General features: G+C 43.2%; 1 protein-coding gene across 3 annotated transcripts; it reads right to left on the bottom strand.

Moving 5' to 3' along the window:
• Positions 1 to 3,477: 3,477 nt before the first annotated feature.
• On the bottom strand, positions 3,478 to 26,629 carry PRDM1 (PR/SET domain 1). Of its 3 annotated transcripts, none has more exons than XM_007465765.1 (7): positions 26,377 to 26,418; positions 24,509 to 24,757; positions 17,948 to 18,067; positions 13,531 to 13,783; positions 7,428 to 8,542; positions 6,839 to 6,967; positions 3,478 to 6,486 (listed from the first exon to the last, which is right to left on the bottom strand). In XM_007465765.1, exons 1-7 carry the CDS (start codon positions 26,416 to 26,418, stop codon positions 5,914 to 5,916), a joined length of 2,481 nt encoding a protein of 826 aa, XP_007465827.1. In that variant the 3' UTR covers positions 3,478 to 5,913. The 3 variants fall into 3 exon arrangements, with proteins under 3 accessions (XP_007465827.1, XP_007465828.1, XP_007465829.1); XM_007465766.1 differs by lacking the exon at positions 26,377 to 26,418 and adding an exon at positions 26,495 to 26,629 and having other exon boundaries at positions 5,899 to 6,486; XM_007465767.1 differs by lacking the exons at positions 17,948 to 18,067; positions 24,509 to 24,757; positions 26,377 to 26,418 and adding an exon at positions 13,991 to 13,999 and having other exon boundaries at positions 5,914 to 6,486.
• Between the last annotated feature and the right edge of the window lie 493 nt (positions 26,630 to 27,122).

The raw sequence follows: 27,122 nt of genomic DNA on the forward strand, positions 1-27,122 counted from the left end.
ACTCTTTCCTGCAGAGTAGGAGCACGTAAATCTCAGTTCCCACCTTGGGTGTATATTTAGACTCTGGCCTGGGGAGCACAGAAGGACTTAAATCACCCCATTCATGATCTTTAGATGGTTAGAGTCTCACAGCAAGTCACCCTCACGTTAACTGTTCTAAAACTGGGGAGGCAAGAAAGCGTTCCACAGAAAGGGATGAGGGTGCATCCCACTTCCTTTGCCTGTGTGGATGGGAAATACTACTCAAGGGCAGCCTTTCTGCGGAAGGAGGGAGGGTGGAGACAGTCCCTTCTCTTCCCAAGGCGTAACTACACTGACAGGCTGCTAGCCTGGACGTTGCTCTGCAGAGTGCTGGGTGCCAGGTAAGAGTGGTACCATGTCTCATTTTCCACCCCCTTTCAGAATCCCTGGGAAGAACTCAAATGGGGACTACATTTCCAAATATTTTGCAAAATATACAGCACAGTTCATCTCATGGTGTCATGGACTCTTCCTCGGAGTTAGACAAGCTCCTCAGACTTGTCTTCCATATAGATTTATATAAATAGTTTCCTAGGAGGCCTCAGAAACATTAAGGAAACTTAAGTTCTCTACCAGAGCCTTAGCTCCCTCTTGTCTCCAGGTGCACCATCATTTGTAAGGTTGAGAGAAACCTTTGAATTACAGACATGGGAAGGACTTGCCAGGCATCTTGCTTATCCTGTGCTTTCAAACAAGCTGGCTCCTCTCTGAGCCCTCCCAGCAAGGAGATTACTTCCTCCCTCCCATGGAAAGGAACCCATTGTGTTACCAGACCTAAAGGTGGGTGTTATTTTTTGTCATTTAAACCAAAGTCCCTTCTGCTAATGATTTAACTTCATTTCTTTTGCTCTGTTCCTCACCCTGGTTGCCATAGCCCAGAGATGAATTCTTCAGATACCTAAAGATGGGAAGTTGTACCACGATTCCATGAGAACAACCCCCTTTTGTTAACACACTGAAGAATTTCTTACCAAAACTACCCACTGGCATTTACCTGTCACTTCCTCTTTCTTTCTTAAGGGGAGTAGGAGAAAACTACAAGGTGACTGTGTTCACATTTATGCTAAATAAAAGCTTCTATCTTAAATTCAGAGGGAAGGAACGTGTACATGACCAGCTCTGGTTCGTTATTTATCAAACCTGGAAGGAAGAGCAAACCAGGAGAGGGTTTGTTAGTTTATAGTATTCTGTGAAACTGGGCGTGGGGAGTATTTGCATAAATCAGGTTAAAAATAACTTTTTGGAATCTTGCTCTGTTTTTGGCCTAAATTACATGATTAAAGCTATATTGAGATGAAATCACTTCTCACTTATTGAAGGAGCAGCTGTTAGTAGCACTTTGAGCAAATGGACTTGGGGGTCCTGAGGACTTGAAGCTTAAAACAAGATGTGATGGGAGGCTTCTTCCTGGGTCCTGAAACATTTCTTGCAGCTGCTGTATGCCCAGAAGTGGACTCCAAAGAGGTAGCCAGTGCTCAGGATGATCTGATTTCTTCTGGCCAGACACATAATGAAACAGACATGTTATGGAGAAAGAACTCTATGGTCTAATAAAGGAAATAGAAATGTCTTTTCAGTTGGTTCAATGATCCCATTCTATGTAACTTCTCTTCTATGCATTCATGTTTTTAGCTGCCAACCTCGGTGGTACAGCCTTCCTTTGTAGAACAGATTATCCCAGAGGCCTGGTTTTACATTAGAACTCCTCCACCATGTGCCTCTAATTACTTTCATTTCTCTGCTCTGGCCTTTCCCCATTATCTTCTTTTAAAGAAGGCTTCACACACACACACACACACACACACACACACACACAAAAATAAGTTCACTTATACAAACTTATGGGTCCTAAATTGGTTTCCTGTCCCTCAAGAGAAAAAATTTGAGATGTGTGCCCATAAACGCCCATGGAACTGCATATCCCATATGTTTTCTTCTGGTGAAGAACTGAATGCATCATTTCTGAACAGGGCTTTTAGTTTAAGGAAAGATTCAAAAAAGTGGCTTCTTTATTTTTGCCTTTGCTCTACAAACAGCTGCCCAAAGTCTCAGTTCAACAGGGTGGATGTCAGCCGGGGAGACTTGAGCTCCTAGTGAATATTATGTTCTCATGTAATGTTTCGTTAAACAGCTAAGTCCACAAGTGTTCCCGAGATAGATAACTCTCAAGAAAAAAAAAGGCATGCTTTGCCAAGTAAAGAGCTGTGATTTATGGTAGTAACTGTTATACTCTGACTCCTTTTGGGCTTTGTTTTGAAAGATTATTACCACAATGGTTCTGTAGAATTTAGTAGTGCAACCAGCACCATTTGGCCCATTTATGACAATAGGGTTCTGGTTTTCTTAACTCCAGTTAAATGTTGGCAGCATTTCAAATTCTTGGCACAGATGTTTAAGTGAATATAAAGAAGCATTAAAAAAAAAAGTGGGCAGTTTTGAGTGTCTAAATGTAGGGAGCATTGTTTTCTTAACATGCAGTTAACATGGGCATGGTACCGTGAACTTGGTAATGGATGAAATGGCAAGCATGGAAACCATTTGCAAAGGGCTTTTAGATTTTTTTTGTCGTTTCATTGAGGGCAGTAGCCCTTTTATACAGGCATCTCTCTTATTCACATCTACCAAGTGAGACTCAAAATAATTTGTGCCTTTTTGTTTGTGATTGGAGAAAGATTAGTTACTGGAGCATCGATGGATGAGCAAGTAGACTCGCTCCCAACATATGACCCTTGGGACCACATGGCCAAGCCACCATGATCCCTGGGCTTCATACTAACAACGCTGGTCAAACAACAGCGTTCTTGAAATTTGCTTTAAATGCACAAGTGGCAAATCTACTTCCCAAGTTAAGATGTGAAGGAAAAAGATACGATGGGATGTAGGGCAGGAAGACTATGCAGAAGCACAAAAGCCCTGATTCCCCGTGGGGGGCTCAACGCTGGCTACTGAAGCAAAAATGATACCACCAGTGGGCAAAATGCTCCTCAGGTTCCCAGGGCTCCCCAGAGCCCCTCACCCAGCAGCTGGCTGGGTCCACACACATACACGCTGGATCAAGGCTAGGATGGCATTTCTGGACTTGATCTCAAGGCTTCCTCACCTCACCACCACCCCACGTCCATCAACAAAGTAAAACAAACAAAAAAGTCCAACAAAAGCAGACAAATCTTCCCCTACTTACTGGCTAATGCTTGAAATGATTTCCTTAGAGGGCACTTTTATAGCTCATAATTAAAAGAGAAAAATCTTTGAGTTATGAGAGGCAAGAGACCAACCCTGTTAGAGCAGTCGCCGATAGAGGAGGTGAAATTAGGGAATCATCTCTAGGGGGGATGAAGTGTCGGGGTGGGGATGTGGGCAGGATAGAGGCAAATTGTGTCATGTTCAGAATTTGTTTTGGGGCCACCCTTGCAGTCGTTCACTCACCCTTCACTCAAGACACTAGACAAGCATTGGTAAAGCATGAACATTTATATTTAATTTACATTTTGACAATTTGCACATAAATAACAATGTAAACCAGTACGTAAACATAAGATAGTCTGTTGTTCTAGCAAAGTAAAAAGCCAATAACTTTGGTCGGTTTTAACTTTGAGTAGAAGAAAAAAAAAAAAAAAACCACTGTTGATTGTGGGCTCAACATTCACATGTAAGAGGCCTCAGGGAAAGTCAGAAGGTAAAGAGAATCAAGAAGTCTCAAGCCACTGTGCAGGTCTCAGGAAAAATTCCCATTGATGAGAAAGCATGAAAGGGGAAAAAGAGAACAAATGAGTAATTGGGAATAGAAAGTATTTGGTGTCAACGTCAGAATGTGATGCTTTGGTTTACCTACAATTAAGGAATCTGTTTGTCAAACACTGACTAAAAAATACCATAACAAACTGTCAGTTTTGTTACTTAAAGAAACAGATCAGTAAGGCTCTTAGGTTTCTCTGCGTTATCCTAAATTTGTTGTTCTCTTCTGCAGGTTGACATTAGTTGCCATGGACCAAAATACTGAATATATAAACCAGACTGATGGTTTATATATACATCAATTATTTAGGAAGGAGGGAGAGGAAGAGAGAGAAAAGTTGCAGTGGTCGATGGGATTTTTATTTCTGGGGCTTGGGTATGACCACATCATCAGAATGTGGCAAAACAAACAAACAAAAAAACCCCATCTTAGATTGTCCTTAATAGTAAAAAAGTATGTCTCTTTCTCCCTGGTTGTTATGTAGTCCCCACCTTTGCACCAAGGTTTTAGGGTCACTTACAATAGCAAGGAGGTGCCCAAGCTCACCAATATGACTGTGAGGTCATCGAGTGCTAATTAAGCAAAGTCTCAGAAAGGGTTTTTTTTTTTTTTATGCCCTTAGGAAAAGAAGGATCTTTTACATGGTTTGGCTCACAATTTAAGTGGTTATAAATATATTATATATACACATGGTATAGTGGTATAAATAGATTTATAAATATACATCGTTCTCCGCTACACCTCAAATGCCAACGTGTCATCTTTGGGTTTAGCAGAAGAGGAGACAGAATGCGACGCATTCCAGCTTTCTGGTGCACGCTGGCTCTCTCCTCTTGAGTAGCAAATCATCAGAGAAGCCATCACTTCCTGCACTACTGGACACACTCAATGAGGTAATTGTTGAACAACTCTGCAATGCCCTTTCTTCTTCAATTAAATTAACCATAAAATGTAAAAACACAAATACTGAGGAAAGTCTGAGTTGTACAGAAAAAAATACAATTGATGTGTTGGGGATAGGAATGTTCATTACCCGCTTTGACCCTAAGACAACGAGAATACCCGTTTTCCGGTTTTTGGTTTTTAAAGTGTGGCCTGAGCCTATCTAACTCAAATCCTTCCTGGTAGAGCACCACGTTTGTGCAATTTTGACATAACAACAAAAAAGACCAACGACAAAAACACCCAGACTCATGCTTCCTCACCTCACCCATACAAAACCACCTGTGCTTTGGGAATGTTTTAGAGTGGTTTTAAACATGGCATTTTGTCTTCACATTTTCAGATAATACATTGGGATGCCAAAGTCTCGTGGCCACTCCGAATGGTCACATGACTTTGGGGGTGGGGCGACCCTGTTGTTTGGAGAGGGAGACAGATTAGCAAAGCCTTCTTGTAGCCTTTCTGGTAAATCTGTGATTAGGGGGGAAAATGCTGAACTATCTACAGAAACATACAAGATTCTCTCTTTCTTATTTCTTCTACCAGAGTTATTACTGGGTAATTCCGCACACATACCCCCAAGTTATACAGTGCTGTTCAAATGATACAATCCTATGAATGAACACATCAATTGCCTAACTTTGGCAATACCAAAACCTCATTTTCAAACCATTATTATAGAGGGAGGTCGGCTGATGTAATGTATTTGTTTACTAAATCTTAGGTACTTAAAACAGATGTGCAGAAATTATCTACAAAGAACAGCCACCAGACAAAGATATAACAACTCAAATTACAAGGAATTCTTCCAGTCATTGTAAACTTTTTTAATTATTGCTTTTTGAATGATAAATTGTATAATAAATTATGAAGGATTATCACTGAAAAAATAATTATGACTAGGCAATAGTCTTAGCAATGGGAGGGCTATGCAAACATATCCACACAAATATTCAAAATACACAGGTTCAAATATATAGATGGGGTGTAAATAAGTATATATAATATGTATATATATTGTCTTTCCCTCATTTATGCCCTGAGATTTCAGTAACTTTGGGGATCCTTCTTTAATTCCAGAGAAGTGAGGGGAAACCATCTGCCGTCAGGAGAGCTTTGCAGAACTGGAATTATGTACAAGCATTTGCTACAGGCACCCTGACTCGCCAAGTCATAAGTTAAGAAAAAAAAACACCTTTTGTTTTCTGCAAATCTTAAGGATCCATTGGTTCTACTGTTTCTTGTTTGACCTTTACAGGTCCCAGAGGTAGTGGGTTGCTGTGAGGCAACTTCAGGAGGGACGGGTCTGTTGACTCGTAGAGGCTACAACCTGAGAGCAGGCCATTCCCCATGCTTCTTTGCAAAGACACTTTCAGGCCGGTTTCTTCTCTCTCTTTTCTGACCACGGCCAGAATCTCCTTCTCTACCACAGAGGTCACGTCAATGTTGTCCTCCATGTCCTCCAGCCGGTCGGCATTGTCGCTGATGTCAAACTTCTCGATTTCTTCGTTGATTCTGGTCAGGTCCTCCAGAGGCAGCCCCGTGGCTGGGGCCACAGGACAATACCCCTTCAGGTGGACCTTGAGGCTGCAGAGATGGATGTAGCTCTTGTGGCAGTGGGCACACTTGTGGGGCCGCTCCCGGGTGTGTAGGCGCTTGTGGAGTTTCAGGTGCACAAACTGGGTGAACTTGGCGGGGCACACCTTGCACTGGTAAGGTTTCTCTCCGGAGTGGAGTCGCAGGTGGGTCTTGAGATTGCTGGTGCTGCTAAATCGCTTGTGGCAAACCTGCAGCGCGGGGAAGGGGGCAGGGGAGGGAGGTGGGAGACCAGAAGGTTAAGAGCTGCCAAGCGGAGGGGCACGCTGCCCACCCACACCCAGCAACCTGGGAGGTGAAAGAACTCCCAGCAGCGTTAGGCAAATGGAGCGATGGGAACACACTGCCCGTGGGGTGGTGTTTCCCTTCCAGACCACTGTCCAAGCACTGGAAGCTGGTGTGTCATCATCTCAGCGCATCAGCAGCCTGAAGAAGGCAGAATTCTTGTGCTGGTTTAAACTATGGGCTATGGGATGATGGCAGGGCGACTCCTGAGACCCTGTCTACAAAGGTCGAAAGTTCAACCCAGAAAACACTGCCCACCTGGCATTCATGTGGCTTCTCTCCCGTGTGTACCAGGTAGTGTTTCTGCAGGTGGGCGAGCTGAGTGAAGCCCTTGTTGCAAGTCTGGCATTTGAAAGGCCGTTCTCCGCTGTGCACTCTGAGGTGGACCTGGGAAGAAGCCACACACGTTAGTTCGGCTGTCACTTGGCTGCAAAAGCGAACATTCCCGTGCAAGGACTCGGGCATTTAGGATGCAAACCTCTTAAAAAAAAGCATCAAGGTGAAGTCTTAGAACAAATCAAACCCCGATGTGATTTTCAGAACTCTGTTGTGTTGGAGCTAAAGGAACAAAAGTCATAGGCTAAGCAGGGACTCGAAACTGATGTTCTAGCACAAACCCCACGTATTATCATTCAGAAGACACTCAGGAGAGGGGAAGCAACGTGTCCCAAGCGGCGCAACCAGAGCAGCAAAGGCAAAAGCAAAGCTGCATCGACCATGCCCAGCTCATGTCTCACACTGTGGAAATGGCAATTCATAACCTGCGGGAGGTGAACTAAATACCCACGCGCGTCGCGCACTCCCGGGGACAGACCCCGCGCCATCAGGCGGCCCACGCCAGGCCTACCTTCAGGTTTGAGAGTTGGCCGAAAGTCTTGGCGCAGACGTTGCACTCGTACTTGATCTTGCCGTTCTGCTTCTTCAGGGGGTAGGGGAGCGTCTTGTAGCCCGTCATGTTCCTTTTGTTCTTGATGAGATTCACGGCCTCGTCGCTGCCGCCGGGGGCCGCCGCGGCCGCTGAGGTAGCTTTGGGCTGCACCACGTGCTCGGCCGTGGCGGCGGTGCCGGCCGTCGGGGACCCGCTGGTGGGGCTGCAGGCCTTGTCCTTCAGGCTGGCGGCCGCCCCGGGCAGGGGGAAGGCACTGTGTGGCGCGGGCACCAGCACCTCCCGGGGGTGCTCGGGCTGCAGCAGGCGGCGCGCCCCCTCCGAGGGCAGCGAGCTGGGGAGGGAGGCGGGCGCCAGCATCGGGGGAGGCAGGCCGCCCCCGCCCAGGAGGCCGCCGTACACGGGGTACAGCCTCGGGAAGAGGCCGAAGCTGCCGAGGCCGTTGATGTTGCCCACGGCGCCCAGGCCGTTGCAGTTCATGCCGTAGGGGGGAAGCAGGAACTTGGGGTAGTGCGCGTTGTAGGAAGGGATGAAGGCGGGCGGCAGGTGCGGGGGCGGCACGTAGCCGGGGTAGGAGCCCAGCCCCTCGGCGGCGGCGGCGTTGGCGGCGGCGTACGGAGCGTTCAAGTAGGCATAAGGGTCCCGGTGCTCCTGCGAGCCGGGGGCCCGCGGCGACCCGGTGTTCCCGGGGCTGCTGTGCAGGCTCCGGTCCGGGCTGCTGCGCGCCGAGGGGCTGGGCGTCGTGGAGGACGGGATGGGGGAGTGCGCGATGTAGGGCGGCCGCTCCATCCCGTAGGCCAGGGAAGCTTTCAGAAAGTCTTGCGGTAGAGGGGCCCGGATCGGGTACACCACCCGCGGGTAGAAGGGCATCTCGGGGCTCCCATTTTTCCGAAAGTCATCCGCGTCCTTTTCCAAAGTGAGGGGTGAAATGTTGGAGCGGTATAAGTCCTTCCCTTTGGAGGGGTGGGAGTCCAATTTTAGTATTTCTTTCACGCTGTACTCTCTCTTCGGGACATTCTTTGGGCAAAGTTCATGTTTCTCAGTGCTTTGCTGCTTTGGATGGCTCTGGGTTTGCGCTGAAATAAAGAAAGGGTGATTACTCAGAGGGAGACAGAAAATCGGAGCGACGTTGCCCAAGTTGCTCTCTCCTTGAGCAAACCTGAGCCCCACCTGCCCCAAGAGGGACACCTGGCATCTCAACGCCCACTCAGTCTAGAAGGCTCTCGCCACTCCAGTTCCTTCTCAGCAAAACCAGGTCACTGGTGGCATCGATAAAACGAACAGCACCGTTTGTGTTATTTTGTTTCCAATGGTAAAAACCTCATGATAAGACAGTCCTGTTCGACCAAGAGTAGGAGAGCCTCCATGAAAATGGCGTGGAAAAATACCGGGACGGGGCGTCACAGGTTAATAAAAGTCATTCTCATGTTCACGGTTTACCTAAAGGAAATCAGCACACCCTGCAAACTAGATGTGCAAGATTAAGACTCATTTCAAGTAATAAGCAGTCATCAATTTTCACCTCCATTCTTGTTTAATACGAATTTGATAAAACCCTGTTCAAACTGCCTCTCCCAAACACAGATTAGCAATGGGATGCCACCCCTTCCCCTCGATTTGCTGACAACACCAGAATTTCACTGAGGCTCTGGTCTATAACCAGGCTCCCAGTAATGCTGTCCCCTGGAATCACAAGGCGTGACATAGGCATCTCTGCCAAACCACAACTGGCACTTCCTGAGCCAGTTCAATTACTTAGAGCACCAAAGAAAACAGGCCGCAAAGATGAAAGCATGTATTCCAAAAGACAGCATATTATTACTTGGTAAATAGACTGTTTAGGAACAGCAGCAATGAGAGGACAGGCTCTCCAGGCCACCGCCAGCACTGCCCGCCAAACACACAGAACAAACGATGCCTTCGGGAAGACACCAGCCAGAGCAGGGAAAACCAAACACTCGCTGCTCAGCCTTCCCTGGAAACCAAAAGTAAAATACACGCTGCTTAGTTGGAGCTCTGGTTGTTGGAGGGCAACCCCTCCAGCCTGCACACCTGCCGTAGGCATAGGCATCAGCTGTCGGTGTGTGTAGATGCCAGGAGAGGCAGGGACCCCGTGGCCTTAGCCTCAGAAGAGGACAGGCTTGGGGGACTGGGCTGAAGCCTCTGTAAAAGTATCATTCACTGTCTTTAAAAAAGTCCCTGTTCGATTTAACGGAGGAGGAACTCCAGGCTTGATACCTGATAGGTCTAGAAATGAACTCTGTGGAACTCCAGAGTCTGAATTCTTCAAATCCATTCTCTAGACTGACAAGCTTGAGGGATTCGATTCCAGTTTGAGAGCCCCTCAGAGAATGTTATCTCTGCTGGCTGTTATCAGTTACTCCTGGGTGAGCCAGCAGCCCCAGAATAAACACAGCCCAGACACTATCAGGGAAGATGCTGATGGGGGCAGTGATGGAAAGCTTGTTGAGGGAGAGGGATTTCTGAAGCCACTAAACCAAAATAAATAGCCCCTTATCAGGCCAATATCAGTCTTTCAGTGAGGCTCAGCAGGCAGGAAGTTCAAATTGTCACTTTTGTTTTTTAAAGCTGAAATGGTAAAGGAAGAGAGACAACTAAGTTGGAAAGCTGATAGGCAAGGCATCTCACACCCACAGGAGGGAATTTTGAGGTGAAAAAGAATGATTTGGAGGCATCCACAGAAAGATGTCACCCTAAAAAAAATGAAAATACAGAAACTTCACCATTATAACTTTCTGCCATTTTTATGTGGCAAATTACATCTAAGTCTCCTAATTCTCTTCACTGGCTTCAACACTGTCTTGGTTCTAAAATTCAATAAATTAAAGCCATAAGCAAAAAGTTTACGTCTGTCCGTAGCACTGTCCCTACTATTTATTTAGTCTGGTGTTCTTACTGAACACCTCCATAATCCGATTATTGAACTACCACAAAGCTAACGACTGGGGACTTCCCTGGTGGTCCAGCGGGAAAGACTCCGCCCTCCCAATGCAGAGGGCCCTGGTTCGATCCCTGGTCGGGGAACTAGATCCCTCATGCATGCCGCAACTAAGAGTCCGCATACTGCAACTAACACCCGGTGCAGCCAAAATAAAAATTAATTAAAAAAAAAACAACTTAAAAAGCTAACGATTGGGCCAACAAACCAGAAAGTCGGAATTTATAATTTTCTGTGCAAAATACTGAGCACAGTGTGCCTAGCATATAGTAAATCCATGATATATGTTCGATATCTCTTATGCCTTCATAAAAATACATTTATTTCTTATTACAAAACAATATCCGGAGGGCAATGTCAGCCCCGCTCAGGTGTTCTAAGGTGGCGATCATGGAGTCTATGTGAAAAGGTACATTTAAAAAAAACCATCCTTCAGCAGCTGAGTAATCAGTGGAGCTGGTGTCATTTCTGACTCTCCCACTCAGCAGCAGCTTGAGTTAACGTGAAAAAGAAAATCAAGATCTGTTTTTGTTCTTAAATCTTAAATGGCTGTAGGCGGACGGGGAGTCATTTCAAGAGTGAACTGCTTCTGAAGGCTCTGAATGGCTTAATTATGCCGACTCACATTTTCGATCTATAATAAGAACTCCCAAGACTACAAGAAAGAACCTAGAAGTTCTGCAGTAGGCAAAACAAAGCCTGTTTTCAGCTGAAACTGAGAAAGCAGATTAACATTTAGAAGTCTATAATCTGGTCAACTGTTTTCTAGATGGGTTAGTTAGATAGATTGAAAAAAACTACCAAAAAAACTTGGGAGGGGTAAGAGTTAAACCTGATAGTTCCTACTCCTTTTCTTTGGTTTTTAAAAAATGCCTATTTATGATTTCTGGCTACTTATTTTTCTTTACCTCAGTTTTCTTCAAATCTCTTCTCAAAACTCTACCAGTTGAACTATCGCTGCCATTTTAAAGCCCTCACGGAGATTCTGACACAAGCCTCTATTGTGCTTGAAGCATGGAACCCAACACAACTCATGTGAAGACGCAATCTACCTATTAGGCCTGATGAAACAGCGGAAATTTTCCTGATCAGCATCTCAATCATCAGTTACCACACCTAAGACAACTGGTTTCACAAGGCAACTGGAGTCTTGGCTTATTGTGACTGGCTATTGTTAACTCTCATTCTTTACTACGAATACTGGACAATGAATGGGTACCTGAAAATGTTAAACCACCATTTAGAAAAAAATTCTGCGTAAACAAAAAGGGATATTTGAGGGAACAAAGGTGTCATTTCATAGTATACACGACAGTTGCTTCTGAACACAAAGAATAAGCATTTGAATAAATGCAAGGCCTTTTAAGACGTTTCTTTGACTGGCAGGAGGTAAGGGATGTATGTGAAAAAACTTCTTTGTGGTTGGAGCAAAGTCACCAGGGTGGGTCATCTCAAATGGAGCTACTGTTCAAAAAAAAAAAAAAAAATTGAAGTCTTTCTCTGAATCCCTGAATGATGAAGCTCAAGGAGTGGGAGGAGACCCTCAAGAGGAAGTGACCGGCTGTGCTAAGAAAGTCAGGAGGAAGCAGCACATCTTCCTGGGAAATGTGCTGCCGGAATCTAAGTTGCCTTTTCCCGCTGGGCCTGGCACCTACAGGTGGTAAAATAGCTGAAGGGCTCCTGGGATGCTTGGCACTAGTGACATGATGGAGACTCTTGGAAGCGCTAAAGAGAGATAAGGGAAAATAGCCACCACCATTGGCCAGGACCTGATTATACCCACCATGCTCAAGCTGTAAGCCAATTTGTTCCAACTATTCTAAGACTTCTTCCTGAAGCTCAAGGTGCACTATATGTGTGTATGTAAGGACCACAAACACAACTTTAAAGATGATCTTATGGTGGGGGTCCTTAAGCTTTTATAGCCCCAGCTTTTCAGAAAACTGTAAATATAGTCTTGGGATCACAGGGAGAGCAAAAGTAAACTAGACAGTGTGGGATGAGCACCAAATAGCTATACAGTTGGATTATACCTGACTAGGACAAATCATTGGTCCTAAAGTTTAAGTCAAATTCTAATTTATGTTAATATTAACATTCATCTCAAAGGACATCTCAAAGTGTGAACTAAAACAATTTAGCCTCCAGATAAAGCAAGTGGGACAGCATATGGACTATTGATGAATCTGGTTAAAGGGTCTCTGGGAATTCTTTGTACTGTTTTTGCAACTTGTCCTTAGGTTGGAAATGAGATCAAAACAAAAGGTTACAAAAATTTCAGCATTTAGAGGCCAAAACTTTTAAACCAGAAGGAGCTGATTTAAAAAACGGCTTTAAAACTTAGCAGTCTGAGAATATACAACCATAGTTACAACAGGTTGGGATATTTTTTTAATCATTGATAGAGATCACTTGAGAATGACTAAAATGAAGCAGGGTTTTGCAGAGAGGTCATGATAGCCAACTTTAACCAAACAAAAAAGTAAAAGCTTGCAAACCTAAGGAACTGAGGATTTGTTAAGATAAAGTGATAGATCGTTACTCTAATACTCATCAGGAGATCAGATAATTAGGTTTTTACCATTAGGAAGGAAGCTAAGATATAAAATCTTTAGGGTTATCCATATTCAAATAAGATTTGAAAAATTATAGCTCCGAGTTTTTCTAGAAACCTTTTATGTTTCACGTCAGACCATAACTTGATAACCAAATGTGCATCTCTACAATATTTCAGTGTACATGTTAAGCACTGACAAATTACCACAAACAAGGAACTATATACCTTGCATCCTCGGCATGTCAGAACGAATCTCTATTATATTATAATCCTACCTGCCCCCTTTTGGATAGATTAGCATTGAACATATATTTCTTCCTGTAACTTTCTGAACATTCAAAGTAGCTCTTAGTATTTTTTAAATGATCAAGTTTCATTATAGGAAATAGAGACTGAAAAAAGCTGTTTTCCTGTTCCCAGTCCCTAGTTTAAGCCACCTACTTGGCCCATCAGATGAAGCCATGTAATTAAACAACATGTTATTAGCACAGAGGGGCAGAACTGACATTACTGGCATTTCTAATTTTTTTGTTCTGTAATCCACTTACTGAGATTCATCATTGTCAGCTCTCCAGGATAAGGGTAGTGAAGCCTTTCCGCAAAGTCCCGGCAATACCACACAAGAAGCTCCTGGTTGGCGGGGATGGGCTTAATGGTGTAAAAGTAGATGTTCATGCCGTTCTGACAGGCGGCCAGGTTCTGCTCCCGCGCAGAATGTGCTGGGTTCACATAGCGCAGCCAGTTGCTCTTCTCTTCATTAAAGCCATCGATGAAGTGGTGAAGCTCCCCTCGGGAATAGATCTGCCCAAAAGAGAAGACAGACATGGAAAAGAACGCCCCAAAGCAACGAAAAGCTTCCCTGGCACCTCTGAGAATAAACCCAGCGAATACCGGGTTTGATTTCTGGTCCCTTATTGCCTGGTTCGAAAAGGAAATCAGTTTAGCCGGAGTTGTCTTGAATCAGCAGAAATAAGGGCAGAAACAGGGAAGGGACACTTTGTCAGTTACCTTTTCCATTTCAGTTTTAGTGTCTTTTCACTTTTGGGGAAAAGCTACAGAAGAGTGAAACACAAGATTTCATTTAAGGAGCTGCCTCAGAAGGACTAAACAACCACCGGGTACTGTTTCTGCTACCACAGTGAATGGCACACAGGCAATGCTACTAACTTGAGTTCCGATCATGCAGACTTTTAATGCTTTGAGTCACTGGGTATTAGACCAACCCGACTGAGTACGTCAAACCGAGTCTCTCAACTTTTTCTATGGCCTCTGTACTTGCCGTTTCCTACACCCCCGCCCAAGGCTTAAACTATGCAAACATCCTCCACCCCCAAGCCTCCAAGTCCAGCAGTAACACTGGTTCATATGAATACTTGGAAGCTTGCCTTTTTGGGGAAATGCTGGGTGAGGCCAAGGTGAACTTCACCTGCCATAACAAAGTGAACACTGGGACAGAAGCCAGCATCAGACAGTCTACTGAGAAGTCACTTTTCCTCTTGATAAACGTGTTCGGCCTTGCACTTTTCTTTCAAGGCAGAGGAGGGGAGAGGGAACCCTCTCATCCGTGAGGTGGTTGGGCTAAAACACCACTCACAGAGCCATAGGGTTCGTGTTTTTGGTAAAAGAACAGAAAGAAACCATGTTGTCCTTTAAAGGTAATGCAAAATGAAGAATTCAAAGTCTGCCCTAGAGTAATACTGCTTTTGGTTAACAGATACCCTCAGGCCACTCGGTAAAAAGGTAGAGGTAAGAATAGGAAAAATTAAAGTATACATTCTTTCTGAAACTTTATAAACAACTCCTTGCCCTTCCACAGTAAGTTTCTCTCTTTACCTCTTTTTAAGATGTACCCAACTCGTCTTCAGACTTAAGAGATCCTTAACACATATATAAGAAATACCTGGTTATCTGCAACTTAGAGGTTCCAAGTCATAGGGCCTGGTTCACAGCAGAAGTTTTGCTCTAACCGGACAGCAGGTTATTGCTTTCTTCTTAGTCACATGCTATGTTAGTCTCTAAAGTGTTTCTGTATTTCGCACAAATGTTATCAGACAAAAAGGAACTCTGTCCCTTTAACACGGGCAGTAAACACCAGAATCACTTTCTTTTAAGAGTAACTTCCTGTAAATTGTGAAGGGGGAAATACATGTGGCTTAAGTTTCTCTCTTGCCCTCTTTTTAAGATGTACCCAACTCGTCTTCAGACTTAAGAGATCCTTAACACATATATAAGAAATACCTGGTTATCTGCAACTTAGAGGTTCCAAGTCATAGGGCCTGGTTCACAGCAGAAGTTTTGCTCTAACCGGACAGCAGGTTATTGCTTTCTTCTTAGTCACATGCTATGTTAGTCTCTAAAGTGTTTCTGTATTTCGCACAAATGTTATCAGACAAAAAGGAACTCTGTCCCTTTAACACGGGCAGTAAACACCAGAATCACTTTCTTTTAAGAGTAACTTCCTGTAAATTGTGAAGGGGGAAATACATGTGGCTTCATCAAAGCAGCTTGTGAGAGCTTTTGCGGTGTGTTTTGTTAAGAGAAAATGGAACAAGGCCGGGTGAATTCTGCTATCAAGAGGGGTTTTCAAGTTTGTTTACTCTGATGTGCAAACTTCCAGGAACACGGGGTTCCATCGCTCTTGCACTCTTCGCTGGGCGGAAACTGCTTTCTAAAGCTACGGCTATGTTGATTCCAGTCAGCCTTCCACGGACTACAATTTACTGTATCCTCATTTAAAAACAGAAATGTCGATGCCATGAAGTCACACACACACACACAAGAAAATAAAATAATGATACGTCATATGAACACTGCTCCCTATCACCCTCACTACATTTCCATATATTATCAAGAAGATTAAAAACGTGCTGACTCATAGCACAGTTACAAGAAATGTCACTGGTTTCTCAACTTGAACATCCCTTCTCTTCTTTGACTGTGTAATTTGCATGAAACTTTTTCTTTCCCCACAACAGATGTTCATATTCCTGCCAGCAAAATCAGGATGCTTTTAACAACATGTGGGAAGTTATCTCCTACAATATCCTTTGCATGTGAAGGACTGATTTCAATAAATCCTCCCAAGGAAAGCATTTCAGCTACTTAGAGTGAATCTTCAATGAAGCAGGGAACTGGGACAGAGATAGGAGGTTCTTAAATATTTCTTGTCATTTTTTTTCAAAAGGATCATGGATTAACGAGACTTATGCTGGATTTTCTTAATTCCGACCTTCAACTCCAAAAACTACACGTGTCTATGGCTCATTTCTGAGAAGACTTCATTGGCAGTAAAGGGAAAAATGAACTCGCTTACATTTTGCCCATTATTAGTAAGGTATTACATATATTTTAAGCATGACTAATTAATTAAATAAAAATTGTGAGCACACAACTCAGAGTGAAAAATTCTCAGTGATCTCTTTTGTTTGGAAAATAGTAAAATACATTTCTTAAAACACAAAACTTCCCAGATTAAAAAAAAAAAACAAAAAACCAAAACAACCTTGTTTCTTAGGAACAGCTTCTGAGTGATCTCCAAATAGAAGCCTTTTATAAATATACTTGTCCAGATGATATAAGCATTCTAGGTAAATCTGGCCAGAGTAAGTATAATACAATTTTTGTTGCTACCAGGCAGCTGTTTCTTAAAAGAATTTTAGTAACAGTTTCCCAGTAATCGTGTACATTTTATGCAAGTATGTATATAAAAAATTGCTTTTAAATTTAGTAAACGTAGCTTTATTTTCTAATTAAAGGAAACCAAATATCCCAGAGAGATCTATGGGAAAACGGAAAGCAGTCCAATTTTTTCTCTGTTCATCCTAATCCAGGGTCTTTTACTCAAAGATTCCATCTAATTAGTTCACCTGTGAGGTCCTTTTTTATTTTTTTAATTAATTAATTAATTAATTTTTTATTTTTGGCTGTGTTGGATCTTCCTTGCTGTGTGCGCTTTCTCTAGTTGCAGCGAGTCCGGGCTTCGTTGCGGTGTGCAGGATTCTCATTGCGGTGGCTTCTCTCTCTCTCTCTCTCTCTCTCTTTTTTTTTTTTTTTTTTTTTCGATACGCGGGCCTCTCACTGCTGTGGCCTCTCCCGTTGCGGAGCACAGGCTCGGGGCACGAACCCGGGTCCCCTGCAATCGGCAGGAGGACTCTCAACCACTCTCAACCACTGCGCCACCAGGGAAGTCCTGTGAGATCCTTTCTAACTGTGATATTCCAAAGGAAATTGGATTGGCCAGACTCTTCGGACGTTAAAGGAAAGTTTATCATCCCGAATGATTATAAGCATTTCCCTTACGCTATGGGAGTAACTTATGTACTGTCAAACCCAAAAGTTTCATGGTACAGGTGCGTTGAAACAGGACGAGTCTTGTGGTCCATCTCCATTCCCCCAGTACCATCTTCTACCCATCCTTCCTTAAAGGCATTTATTTATTTATTTATTTATTTATTTATTTATTTACATTGACTGATTGATTGATTGATTGCGATACGCGGGCCTCTCACTGTTGTGGCCTCTCCCGTTGCGGAGCACAGTTATTTTCGAGGTAATTCATTTATGATTACTTGTCCATTCAATTAAAGTTAAGTCAGCAAGAAATCAACAAGGGGTGAAATCTAAGGGTTGGTGACTCATTACTACTTCCTTGCACAGAAATGCAAATGAACTTACCCTTGAAGCAAGCAGTAAACTGTTTCCTTCCATCACAAAGCTCTAATGAATTGCAAAAATTAAGATTCACATATAGACCATCTCTCCATCCCTAACCACCTACAGGCTGTGTTTCCCAGGCCAAACATTTAACCAGGTTCATCACGATTGCTTAGAATTCCCTATGTCCATAGGGACCCTGAATACTTGTGGGGAGCCCTAGGACAGGTTGAGAAAGGAAGTGACCCAGCAATTTTAGTTTCATTTTTTTCCCCTAATACTTAATGAGTCTGGAAAAATTTCCCTACTTACCCGCCAAAAATATTTCCTGTTGGCGTTCTTGGGAACTGTATCACTGGTGTAGATTTCACCTATTAGAGGTCCAAAACGTGTCCCCTTTGGTATGTATTCTTTACTCACCACTCCAATAACCTAAAGGGGGTAAAACATATGAAACAATGAGTTCAACTGTAAAATATTAATCAATCTTTTCATTTCAATGAATTGAATTGTCAAATGGTAATATAACCAACAATGATGAAATTGTACTATGGAGAGCAGTCATTAATGGTGCCTACATAATTAACAACGAGCTTGACTTTTGGGGAAGACCATCTTTTAAACTCGCAGATCGTAAGCAAATACACAACCAAGTATAAAACGGTCTAATTCTCCGGTGACTGAGGGTCCTCTATTTTTTATTAATACTTTTTATGCGAGAACGGAGAGGGTAACCATTCCATATTAGAACAAGTTTCAGATACTGAAGAGCTAGACAGTCAAGGTTAGCCCACTTCAGCCGGCTCCTAGTTTCCTATTTCTTTTTCTCCCTCAAGCCATAAACACAGTGTGCTTAAGGGGAATAAAATAGTTTTAACCTCAGAAACCAAAATAATGTTCTTTGGTTGTTCCACAAAGGCCTAAGGAACCAGAAACAAAACTTACTATATATTTTTTCATTCCAGATGAGGGTTTTTTTTTTTCTTCTTATAACTTGTAAGTTCTCTTTAATGGAAGGGAATTCTTTCAAGTAACTTTGTTCTTCTGTAGCATCTTCTGCTCAACAGTGGTCAAAAGTCTTCCTTTGAAGTGGAATTTATACAGAGGAGAGCTGTGGGTTCTAAGATCTGAGGAAATGACCTTCTCAGACTTGGATGTATCACACATTTTGACTTTGTAGGGCCTTGCTAAAGAAACATGTTAAATATACCAGTTCCTCCTGGGTCGTAAATTTCTTTGGGGGGGGGGTTGGGAAAAAAAAGTCACCAACCAGGAATCAGGAAGCAATTCATTACTATTCAAAAGAACTCCTCCTCTGTCATAGTCCCTTAAGACATTTTGCAGTACATTTTGTTTTGGTTTTTATTCACTCACTTTCCTCTTTTCATTTTCTTTTTGCTCCAAACAGCCTACAAATCACTTACTGAATACCTTACTGATACGGACCAAGAAGGGAGGTAAAACATATTTATTTCCAGTTTTTATTATCCCTGGCGGCTCCTTTATAATTGTGTACCTGAAATGGCAGGCCCCAATACTTGAAGCAATAAATGTCTGCAGTGGAATCTAAGGTTCTGGTTATGATATACACTGACACGTCACTAATCTCATCAATAATTTGTCTCTGTTTAAATGAATATGGAATAAGCATACCTACATGCTTGTGACAGACCAGGCTTTCTCATGTACGTGACTTAAAGAATTAATTTAAAAAAAATTTAGTATTCAATATACAAGCCAATGGAGCATACCCAGACTGGAAAGACAGAAAAAAAGAAAATTTCCTATATCTAACACAAGTTGAAACAAGGTTGGTGAGCTAGTGTTATTTTTGGCCCGTTATGAATTTCTGGCAAGAGCTGAAAAAAGCAGATGTTCATTTCATCCTCCTCTGCCTCATTTACATCTATCTGCCCTTTCAATAACAGTTCATCATTATTGGTATATGTTGGCAGTATAGCTCTGGGGGACGGGAGTACTTCTGAACAGTCTTGAGATAAAAATACATCCTAAAGCTTAAGTAGACTTACTGATTCAGAGGCTCATTGTTTATGATATATTATTGAAAATAATTAATTTGAAAAATGCATGGAATTGGCTTCTATGACACAAATCACTTGGCATTCATATCTGAATGATTATTCCATAATATTAAAATGACAAACAGGAAAAACAAATAATGTCATTTTTTGGTGAGCCAATAATTAGCAGTTGATATTTTCAACATATCCACTTCAAAGCAGTAATTTTAAAAAAGGTACTCAACTGGTTTATCAACCTTGTTTTAAATTATAGTCTCTCGCAGACAGTGTCCTGGGGGTCAGAGCTTGATTACCAACAAGTAGCATGACATTGAGGCCAGGGTTTTTCTTCTGAATTGCCATTCTTTTAACCAATGGGCTTTGTGGTATTCAGCTATCAATCTTACACTAAGAAACATACACCATTTTCTTATGGTCCAGAAGAAGTCAACTAGCATTTTGTTCCCACAAAGGAATCTGAAGCAGACATGAGCCACCTGACACCTTTGAGCACAGCTATAAGCAAGTCACTGGGGAAGCTGTGTGACAGCACTGGAAGTATCTCTTGTCATCGATAACCTTACAAATGAAACTCAGCGGGCCAGACAGGAGAATAATTTGTTAGGAAAGGGAGGTCTGTGAAAATCCTCAAGTCCCAAACAAATAAAAAGAGCCTCAATATTAGATTATCTTTGCAAGTGAGACAGAACCCTAATATCTTAAGCTGTGTGATGCACAGAGCTTTGGGTACATATAAACTCACACATATGAATAAATAGAGACACAAAATCACAGAATTTCAAGGTTGGAAGGAACGGTGTAGCTTATATACCATCTCTATCCGTTCCCAGTCCAGCACCCTATCTCACAATCAGCACCTTCACCTCAAATCCATGTCTGAGACATTATTCAGAGAGCACATAAGAGCTGCAACTCTTAAGATTCCAATTCTAAGATTCCAGTGCTCAGCCAGGTAACCGGAGTGGGGATCGGAACCAGGGTAGTTTTTCGTGGGAAGTGGGAGACCAAGTCATACTTCTCCCTCTGGCCCTGGAAAGATCCAGATGTGAATCTTAGCCAACAAAGTTCTATCCTTGGAGCTAGCCTATGATACAGGGGAACCTGGTATGTGCCTTGAATTTCCCAGAGCTAAGAAGACTAGGAATGTGTTCACCTAGTTCAGGAAGGAAACTTCACTGGAACTGACCAGGGTCCTAAAGCATCCCTGCTGGCCACGGACTGCTGCGTGCCTCCCATAAACCCACCAGCGAGAGGACACTGGCCTCAACACTTCCCCGCCTGCCCGCTCTTCCCCACTGTGTGTTATGTGTGGGGCTGACCCCTTCAGATCTGTCAGTGGCCTCCGTTACAGAACATACCCTGAAGTCCAAGGCTTGCAGACAAAAAACAGGGCTTGTTTTCCATTTTACAAAATGCAGATGTCACAACTTAGTATAGGTGGACTGGGGGTGCTGAATGAAAGTCTGATAGTAAGGAGAACACATTTGCTTTTTTTTTTTTTTTTTTTTTTTTGAAAGCAAATTCCCTCTTTAGAATATATGAATACACATGCATCGCAGTGAGTTTCAAGCAGAAACATCATTCAGGTCTAAATGTGGTATAAGCATCCTCACCCCAAATTATATTAAAATCATTTAAATGACTAGCTACCTCTTCCCCTCTCCCTCCATAAAAATGACTCATTCGATGAAAATTCTATTTTGAATACAAGGATAGTTGCATTGAGATGACCAGAGCTCGTCTCAACGGATGAGTGGGTATATACTCACTGGATCAAGACTTCAGTCTGTACCTCACCCCATGTTTAGAAAAACGGGGTGGAGTGGATAACGATGTTTTTGGAAAGTTTCCTTCTTAATTATCTTCATATTCAAGGAAATGTGGCAATGCCTGGGTACAGGGTCTCCACAGTAAAAGGCAGTATGAAGAGGGGATTGCACTTATGGCAAGACGCTTTTTAGAGATGGCTTAATAATGGACTTCAATCAAAATGGCCACTGAGTCCCCATCTTCGGCCTGATGTTTCACTGCCACACGACTCTGGAGGTCAGGCTCGGAGCCACAGAGCCTCTGAATTCAACTCAAGCAACCTCAGTACAGGCTACTGCTTCCAGAACAGAAGTGTTTAAATCGATCTTTCTGTATTCAAGTATTCACAGAAGATTATTTCAGGAGGTCAAGGGGAAAATCCCCCTAAAAGAATAACCCAGCAGTTTAAAAAGTTTTAAAAGTTTTTTGAATAGTATGTCTATATTTGGTTTGAGTTCTGGAAATAGGAAGTAAGAACAGCCTCATTAAAGGTGCAGAATGATTCTAAACCAAATCTAAAAATGAGGGTCAAGCTCAGAAATATGGTTTGTATGTTTTGTTTTTAAACCAAAAAAAAAAAAAAAAAGTTGCTGACACATAGCACAAATTCATAATGAAAAATGGTCTTGCTAAAAAAAAAATCCCCAGGATGTCAGAACATCAGTACATAATGTAACATCTTCGCTACTTAAATGAAAACATTTAAAGAAGGGCAAGATAAATCAGTCAGATGAAAACTACACATACAAAGGCTTTTGTCCTCTTTCCATGGGTTGTGGGACTGAAAGAACTAACTGAATAATGATAATGTAAACATTTCACCCATCCTGAAGATTTCTGTTCTAGAACTGGTGTGCAGCTCTCATACTCTCAATGGCTCAATTCTACGGTTCTCTTTCACCACCTGGAGGGAGCTCTCCTTCCCCAAAGTGCAAAAAGGAAGGAGGGAGAAATTGAATAACAGGTACACGTTCCAGAGAGACCTTAAGACAGCATTACATTTAAGTTGGTTTCCTGGTCGCTTTTATGATGAGGGACTACAGATATACTGCTCTCTTCAAGCATTTCTAGGGGAAAAGAGAATAAGAGAAACCTGATCTCTTATTAGGTTCGTTTTGAAGGACCCTCCTTAGGAATACAGGCACTGTATGCTTTCTGGGTGCTGAATATATGAAATATGGAGTTACACATTCAGAGAAAAAAACACCAAACAAGCTTAATAGATGATCGTCCTGAAGTTATGTTAAGACGATAAATAAAACCACAGTGACACCAAGAGGGGCCAGTGTGGCACAATCAAGTAGCACTGGTTGGGGAAGTCTGAAGAACTTTGCTCCAAGTCCTGGCTCTGGCTCTAAGTATATACCTTAAGTAAGTGACTATCTTTCTGAACCTTGGACTAAGGGCATTATTCTATTTAGCGATGATTTTACATAGAATGATGAAAATTGAAAAACTTAAGCTAAGAGCTGAATGGAGGATAAGAACACTACAGAACTAAAAGGCAAGGATGACCCACAGAATGGAGGTCTTGATTTCAATCCCAAGGGGCTGGATGGGGCAACACAGCACAATTGAAACCTGGGAACAGATCAATATTTGGTCAAGTTTGATATGGGAAAAAATACTACACCTTATAAAGCCACAGCCAAACCTTAAATACCCAAACAAATCCTACACTGATTCCATGGGCCACATATTAAGAGACCTTCTATAGAAAAGGGTGTTACTTTCAGAAGGAGGTGTAATTAAGGCCGATCTCTGGCGTGAAATTTTTGGTAATGTTCACATAAAAATACAAGTTAAATTTTGCTCTTTATGAAATCAGCCTCCTCTCTCCCAGCAGGGAAAAAAAAAAAAAAAAAGTTGAGCTTTAATGAAACCCAAAGCAGAGTTGCTCTATTTAATTTTAGACAGCTGTGTCACCCCCTCACCAAAAACACTGAACTCAGATACACAAACAGGAAAGAGACAAAGTATTTCCTAAACCGGCTCTCAACTCCTTCAAATGCTGTTCCTTAGGGAAGGAGGAAAGTGATTTGACATGGTTGTAATGAATAGTCCCAGTATAGAATTCTGGGCTCCTGCAGCAAATGACCCCCTTTTCGCGACTTTCTGAAGGCAGTGATAGGACGGACAGTGACCTATGGGAATGGTTGTGATGGCAGGGCTGTGGACGGGTGGATTCCTCCAGCTCAGCCCGGCAGGCAGTAGACCAATGAAAGCAGCTGCAGTAGCTGAATTCTCAAAACAAGAGGTGGTTCTGCAAGTTATTTCACAGCCAAACATCACGCCTAGCTACAATCATTATAGAAAAGGGTAAACACAAATCCTTTGCTCATTCCAAGTTTGGGTTTTCAGCCCCTTTGAAACAACAAAGGGTGTACCCACTTCAGAGGCCAAGAAGAAATTGGCCTGCCAGCCCAGTCAGAGCAAAGGAGCTGCTGCAGATAAACAGGGGTTAGCTCTGAAGTCATCCAGACAGAGGGCACTTTTACATGAAACTTTTCTTCGTTTATACCATCACTTCAGTTCATAAACACGTCAAGGTTTTGAGAATAATTTTAGAAACCCAGCTAATAAAGCTGGCTCGTTAAAAAAGTAAATAAATAAAGCCATCTCATGACCAAAAAGAGACAAAAGAAACATGTCAAACATTTTTTCTAAGAAAAAGTTTCTCTCCCTCAAAAGCTAGTATACTGGGGGACGAGGGCCACAATAGCCAGAAAACTTTCTCAAAGCTGCTGACAATTTCACCCACCCCATGCTGCAATTCAGCTTTTCCAAGACATATCAACTTGCCAAAAGATTTCACTGTTTACTAATTCTTATGGAACAGTGGAGAGCTGGAGGAATAAGAAGGGATGGACTTAGGGCAAGAGAAAACAATGAAAGAAGTGAATTAAGTGATCAGTTATTTACTGGTACTTACAGATTCTCACAGACAAACGAGGCCTCAAGGGCAAGTAGGGAGATTTGGCGTCAGGTGCCAATCTTCTTCAGCAAGAAACCAGAGGCTTACCTCTTTGCTGTTTGTGGCATATTTGAAAAGCAGATTCCTCGGTAAGGATGCCTCTGCCTGAACCGAAGTGCCTCCTTCGGTGCCAGAATCCCAGGGATGGTCGTTCACAATGTATGTACACTTCTCCTCAAACTCAGCCTCTGTCCACAGAGTCATGTCCGCGTCCTCCATGTCCATTTTCATGGTCCCCTCAGTCCCCTCTGCCAACCCTGGAACCTTCACAGCACTGGAGTTACACTTAGGGGCAGCCTGGAAGAGAAAGGAAAGGCCTTTAATCCCCATTGTCCTGTGGCTCCTCCGAGAGAGGCTATGACTAATACAGTCGTCTGAAGACTTTAAAAGCAGATGCAGAGTGCTTGGTACAGTTGAGTAAGAGCCAGAAGGCCGTATAAAGATTGCCTTGGAGAAGCAAGGTTTTTAAATGTTATCCTTAGTCAAATAAAAAAAAATAAAAAATAAAAAAAGTGTGGCAACCACATTGGGGGACAAAGTGAAAAAAAGAAAAAAAGAAAAAAGGAAAAGAACCACCTCCAATCCCTGGCTTTACCTCTCACGGCAGAAAAACGTTGGGGCGCCTAGTCCTCTGTCCCAGGACGCCTGGGGTCATGGCCGCCAGACCCTCAGCGCTGTGGAAAAGCTGCCTCAGAAAAGTGTCACAAACAAGGAGAGGAAGAGGAAGGAGCTCTGTCTGCCTCTGAATGAAGCTAAAAATGGAAAGCGCGTGTGGTGCAGGAGCGGAACCCAGCCTGCCTTTTCCAAATGGGGAAGACTGAACTTTCCCACCAGCTCCCAACTCAAAACAACTTTCAAAACAACTCGCCCCCCCCCCCTCTGCAGCGCGATCTCTTTCATCCTCTCACAGGGAAGGCCGAAAAGGGCTGCATCCTGCCAGCATCACTGAGCTGCAGCTTTTCCGAGATCGTTTGGACCATAGGAAAAGAGAAGGAAAGATGGGGGCGGAAGGGGGGGCAACTCCCCGCAGTTTCTTTTGACTGTGGGCATCTCACGCCAAATTGAAAAAGTAAAAACAAAACATTAAACTGTTGAATAGAATTCCCTGGAGAGAATTCCTTTAGGAGCCCTCAGCTACAAATAGCACTTTCCATTTAAATCTGAAAGTGTACGAATTCCCAGAAGTCACTGATGGGCTACAGTTACTGTAACTAAAGTTATAACAAATATAGAAGACTCAGAAGACGAGCTCTGCTTCCACTTATAAACTGATAAGGGTATTCCCGCAAATCCCCCCTCACACGCAGGAAAAGTGCTTTCCAAAGAGAGAGAGAGGGAAAAAAAGGTAAACAACGTCTGCAGTGTTTTCGCATACAGACGGCTTGGGGAATCAGTAGGAACGTGGGTATCATTTCCATGTAAGAACATGTCCTTGTTAGAATGTAAACATAACACTGTCCAAGTCCTTCAGGGTGGCTTTTCCATTCTTTTATTTCTTCCCTAAATATGATGCTCTTTAAAAAAAAAAAAAAAGTCGGATGCGAAGTTGTCTTTCCCTCAGCCACGATTTAAACAAGCGTGCTTATTTCTACGTAGTTGCAACATGTACAGTCACGATGCCAAATAGGTGTTAAAATAAAACCAAAATTTAAACTTAAGCCAACGCGGAATAGTTACTTTGTTGGACGGGTGTGGGCGGGAGCCACTACCGAAATTTCAATGAACTGACAATTACGCCTAGAACTGAAAGGGTTAATGATTCATAAGGAAAAAGTCTTATAAATGTTTGACAGTACTAAGCGCCCTAAAACAGAAGCCCTTCTGGTTTCTACTACGACTACGTTAGCCAAGAGAAAAAAAAAAACAAAAAGTTTTCAGATCAATTTCAGAATGAAAAACAAGATCAAGTTCCTTACCAAGGTCGTACCCACACGTTTTTCCAAGCAAATATCCAACATCTGAGATAAATGTCGCTCATGCCTACACAGTCCGCATGTGCTCCGCGTCCCCTCCCGGCCGAGGGCTGGAGCGCACCGCGGCGGTGCCTCTCTCCTCCGGCGGCTGGCGCCCGTGTCCCGACTCCCGGCGCAGACAGGTGCCGCGCTGCCCTGCCTCTCCGCAACACTGGAGGGCCGAGTGTCACGGCAGCACGCTCAGTCTGTGTTAACCCGGCCTGCGGCTCGGCCCTTTCCCCCTCCCTGCCGCAGATTTCCCATTCGTGATTCACTCCTACCAGCCGCCTGAAGTGGGGGCGTGGCCACACCTGGCCGAGCCCCCAGCCCGCGAGCGCCCAGAGCTTCCTCCCTCCGTATCTGAATTTCAACATTTACTTGGAATCTTCTGACTTCCCTTTGAGGGCACTTAACCTCAGCGTTTACTCGGGCTGTATTGTATTCTAAAGACTCCAGACCGCCCTCCTTCCTGCTGCGGCTTTATAAGGGGGCGCACATTCCTTAAATTCAGGGAAACCTAAAAATGACCTAAAATCGTTTGAGTTCCTCGGCTCAGATCCAGTTACAGAACATACAAAACTTACTTGAAAAGATCACGTGAAAAGAACAATTATTTTTGCATGGAATGGAATAAGACGTAGCTGTCTAGTCCTCAAGCTACTGCCTGTGAAATACACGTTTTCTCCCCGCAAACTTGAAAGCTTCCATTT

Source organism: Lipotes vexillifer, unplaced genomic scaffold (assembly GCF_000442215.2).
Source record: "Lipotes vexillifer unplaced genomic scaffold, Lipotes_vexillifer_v1.1 scaffold732, whole genome shotgun sequence".
NCBI classification, from domain to species: Eukaryota; Metazoa; Chordata; class Mammalia; order Artiodactyla; family Lipotidae; genus Lipotes; species Lipotes vexillifer.

Bases quoted from the DNA above. Each gene is read 5' to 3' on its own strand.
- PRDM1 (XM_007465765.1), bottom strand. From the start codon at position 26,418: ATGTTGGATATTTGCTTGGAAAAACGTGTGGGTACGACCTTG. The intron at 8,543-13,530 runs GTAAGTGGATTA...TCTTTATTTCAG, and splicing joins GCTGACAATGATGAATCTCA to CGCAAACCCAGAGCCATCCA. The intron at 6,487-6,838 runs GTGGGCAGTGTT...CCCGCGCTGCAG, and splicing joins AGAAGCCACATGAATGCCAG to GTTTGCCACAAGCGATTTAG.